General features: G+C 53.4%; 1 protein-coding gene across 1 annotated transcript; it reads right to left on the bottom strand.

The window, feature by feature from the left end:
* Positions 1–1,588: 1,588 nt before the first annotated feature.
* On the bottom strand, positions 1,589–2,737 carry LOC101759739 (peroxidase P7). The gene is made up of 2 exons (XM_004966984.1): positions 2,483–2,737; positions 1,589–2,368 (listed from the first exon to the last, which is right to left on the bottom strand). Exons 1-2 carry the CDS (start codon positions 2,702–2,704, stop codon positions 1,589–1,591), a joined length of 1,002 nt encoding a protein of 333 aa, XP_004967041.1. The 5' UTR covers positions 2,705–2,737.
* Between the last annotated feature and the right edge of the window lie 1,218 nt (positions 2,738–3,955).

The following is a 3,955-nucleotide window of genomic DNA, read 5'->3' on the forward strand; positions in this document are numbered from 1 at the left end:
CCCACCAAATTGAGCGTGTCGAAGAGGCGGAACGGGGACGGGACGACGGCGAGCAGAAGGCAGCGGGGCCGGCGTTGCTCACCGAGCGCTTGCGCTTGCGGGCAGTAATTTGGGAATTTTTTTGGCTTTCAGGGATGGCGAAAGGGTGGTCCCAAGGCAAACTGAGTGTCGTGTCGCGACAGCTGCCGCCGCCCTTCTCAAGCCCGCGCTGGCGTTCGCCGCAGCTGCAGCAACAGCCAGCTCAATGCCTTTGCCGCCTCCTTCATTAGTTCATCCAGGTAGGAGAGAAGCCGGTGAAACAGGCGGCGCATGGTGAGCGAGCACACATTGAACCACTGGGAAGCTAATTTGTAACTCTGGTCAATGATTGATGTGGATTGCTTGCAGGTTGACCAAGTATCGCCATCATGTCCCCGTCGATCTCCCTTCTTTGCTCATCGTTTTCCAATCCGAGCAGAGGAAGCAAACAGACAGCAGTCAAGCTTTCTCTCTCTGCTTCTTTTCCGTCGATTCAGTAGAAGAACCTTTCGCAGCTGTCGCCGCTACGCTCTTCTCCATCATGTTTTCTTCTACACGCACAAGCACTAACTAGCTTCTTCTCTTGTTTCTTCTGTACAAAACCAGCAGCCGCAGCTGCTTCCACAGATTCCCCACCTCAACTCCTCCATGCGAGCAAGCAACAAATTCACAGGATGCAGAATTGCAGATCCGTTTGCTCCCTCGCCGAGCCGTCAGCGGCACCACCGAGCTCCTCGGCGCGGAGGTTGTGCATCCCATCCGCGGCAATCGTTATCTCTATTTGGGACCTTGCAATCTCCTCTCGCCCGTGGCCGCCGCTAGTCCCTCCGTTGCGGTAGGAAGAAGACACCGTGGTGAAGAAAGAAGGAAACGGCCGTTGCCATGTGGGCCTAAGCTCTCAGCTGCCTCATCAGTCCACATAAGCATACAGTCAGCATGCTACGTAGATACACAGATGATGATCTGTTATGAACGACGTATAGCCACAGAGGAGACACACGATTTAACGTGGAAAACCCCTCCGATATGAAGGGGAAAAACCACGGGCACTAGCCAGCAACAATCTCACTATCTCAAGAGTTTTGGGGTTACACGCCTATGGCGGCTTACAAGAGAATCAAGCCTCCGGCGACGGGCCTCCGCTCCGTCAGAAGCCCGGCCTATATCCTGAAGTGAATTTGGAACAACTCCAACATGATCAAGGCACTTTGGACCTGCGGTGGATAACTGAAGAAGTTCAAGGACCTGAAACTGTAATTTCAGAGTTCATGACCACACCCTTACAAGTTTAAGGACCGTAGACGTATTTTACTCAGAAAGTAACTGTGGAACTTTTTTGGAAGAAAGTAATCATGGAACTAGCTAGGAAGCACGAATCTTCATATCATATATGCGGTTACAAATTCTACGCATTTTATTATCAAAAAAGAATAGGAGACACATGTAAGCAATATCATCCAAATAAATGTGCATATAAAGACATGTTATTCATGACAAACAAATAAAGGAACAAATAGAATTGGTTACAATTTATTTTGTACAGATTGAATTAAATAACTATGTTTGGTTTTCATTTTCTATTAGTTCTTCGATAATTCACCATCGAGCACTTGAGCCTCACTTCCACTGGCATTCCTGGCGGAGGCGGTATGTCCCCCATCTTCACCATAGCCTTGGCAAAGTCGTAGGCGAACGCCTCGCCATCCTTGCTGTACATCTCCACCAGATGGTCCAGCGGCCCACCGCAGCCGTAGAGCGCCTGGTCGGAGGTGAGGAGGCCGCGCCGCGCGACCAGGTCCTTGTAGTAGGCGTTGTCGAACCTCATCGGTGTCTGCTCGTCGAACGGCGCCGCGGCATCGTCGCCGTCGCCCTGGCACGTCTGCCTTCGGAGCTCCGCGAAGGAGGGGTCGATGTCGGCGCGGCCGCCCTCCTCCCGGCCGTAGACGCGGGCCTTGTAGTGGACGCACCGCGCCGTGCCAACGGTGTGCGCGCCCGAGAGCGCGACCATGTCGCGGGCGTCGAGGCCGTGTTCGGCGAACGCGGCGATGAGGCCTGTGAGGTTGGCGTGCGGGGACGGGAGGTCGTTCTCGGCGGCGTCCCTGTCGGCGCCACGCGAGTCCTTGCGGCCGAGCTGCACACTCCATGCCGGGCCTCCGAGCAGGGCGACGGCATCCCGGGAGGCCAGGGCGAGGATGTCGGCACAGGAGACGGTGGCCGGGCAGGAGTGCTCGAGGTGGGACTTGATCTCGTCGATCACGTCGAAGCCGCGGAGAGAGTCGTTGGGCTCGGCGGCCTTCTCGCTCTCGAAGAAGGGCGTGCCGTCGTCCAGGAGGACGGAGCCGTCGCACCCCTGTTCAATTCGTTCGAAAAATTACTGTCGCTAATTGCAATGGACAGCTTAATTACGTAATAACGATTACTAGCATGAAAGATGACTAGATAATCGAGCTAAACCAAGACGTACGTTTATGAAGCAGTCGTGGAAGAAGAGGCGGAGAACGGCGGGGGCTATCGCCTGGTCGGCGGCGACCTTGGACGCCATCACGGAGTGCACGATGTGCTGCGCGCTCGGGCACGTCTCGTCGTAGTAGCGGACCGAGAGGTGGTGGTCACCATTGGCGGTGCATGCGAAAAGGACAGAGAGGATCAGCGGAGTAAGCCAAGAAGAGCTCCTCGACGGTGACATAGTGTGGCAAAGAGCTAGCTGAAGATGTTGTTCCTGTGCATAGATTGGAGTGGTGATCGAAGCATGCAGTGGAGGCGTGCTTATATACAGCGCGCGGCTGTCTTCTCCGGCCGCCTCCCGTGGCGTGGATGCTTGTTCTATGCGCGTGCACGTGCGGACGTTCGATGCTGTGGCAGCAGCAGCGTTGACATGATCTATGGTCTGGCGGTCTGCACGCACGCATGGCTTCGTGGCCGGAATTCTGACCGGGGTAACCGTCACGACGAAACAGGGCGAAGGAAAAACGAACGGGGAACGACAAACTAGCCAGAGAATTCAAAGATTCCTCTCTGCTACTAGTGGATGTCGACTATCCCACTACTTATAATTTTCCGACCGTACGTTCATGACGTACACTAGCAGCTCGAAGAGGCAGTTTAATCGATCGATGATGCACATCGTCATGGGTCGTTGTTGCCTGATTGCGGCCAACTCTTCTCGGTCCCATGATTCCTTGACCCAATCATGAACTTGTTAATTTGTGATATTGTAAAGGACAACAAGGTAACAACACAACTTTATTAGGATTGAAGTTACGTTTCGGTACGAATCGAACTTTCAAAGCACGTGTGAGCGTTGACGAAATGGAAACTTTCTTAGTTGTCCCTCGACAAAATAATCGTGATTTTCCTGTTGTCAATGGTCTCAATGCGATGGTAGGCTAAAGACAGTGGGAACATTGCATGGCATCTTGTTGCACATTTGGGCTGGATTAGTTGGACAACCACCAGGTTAGAAAAGATTTGTGCCGATGGCTAAAAGGCTCCGTGCTAGCAAGCCGAGCATCCGCTAACAATTTTGAGCCAGCACAAATAGCGGTTTGTGCCGGCGGGTGCTCGCCTGCCAGCACCGCCCGCTCTGTGCTGGTGGACAACGTTATCCACCCGCTAGCACAGACCCTCTCTGAAAACTCTAAATGATTGGCATCGAATATCTTCCACTGACGAGCATCAGAAGGATGTCGAAGCTTTTCGTCATCCTTTACTGGGCGATCAGCATGGCAAGTTATCATTTCAGCGGTCTTTGGGTTTGAAAACAAACGCTTCAGACGGTCCACCACCGGCAAGTACCACATCACCAAGGCAGGGATTCTGCGCTAAGTCGTCGTGTCAGTACCTATCCAGGACTCGTCCTCCACTTGAGTACCAGCACTTTTCTTTTCAACCTTCTTCCTCTTATTCCCGATGGAGGAACCGGCACGGTCCTCACAGA

Source organism: Setaria italica, chromosome IV, assembly GCF_000263155.2.
Source record: "Setaria italica strain Yugu1 chromosome IV, Setaria_italica_v2.0, whole genome shotgun sequence".
In the NCBI taxonomy this organism is placed as follows: domain Eukaryota; kingdom Viridiplantae; phylum Streptophyta; class Magnoliopsida; order Poales; family Poaceae; genus Setaria; species Setaria italica.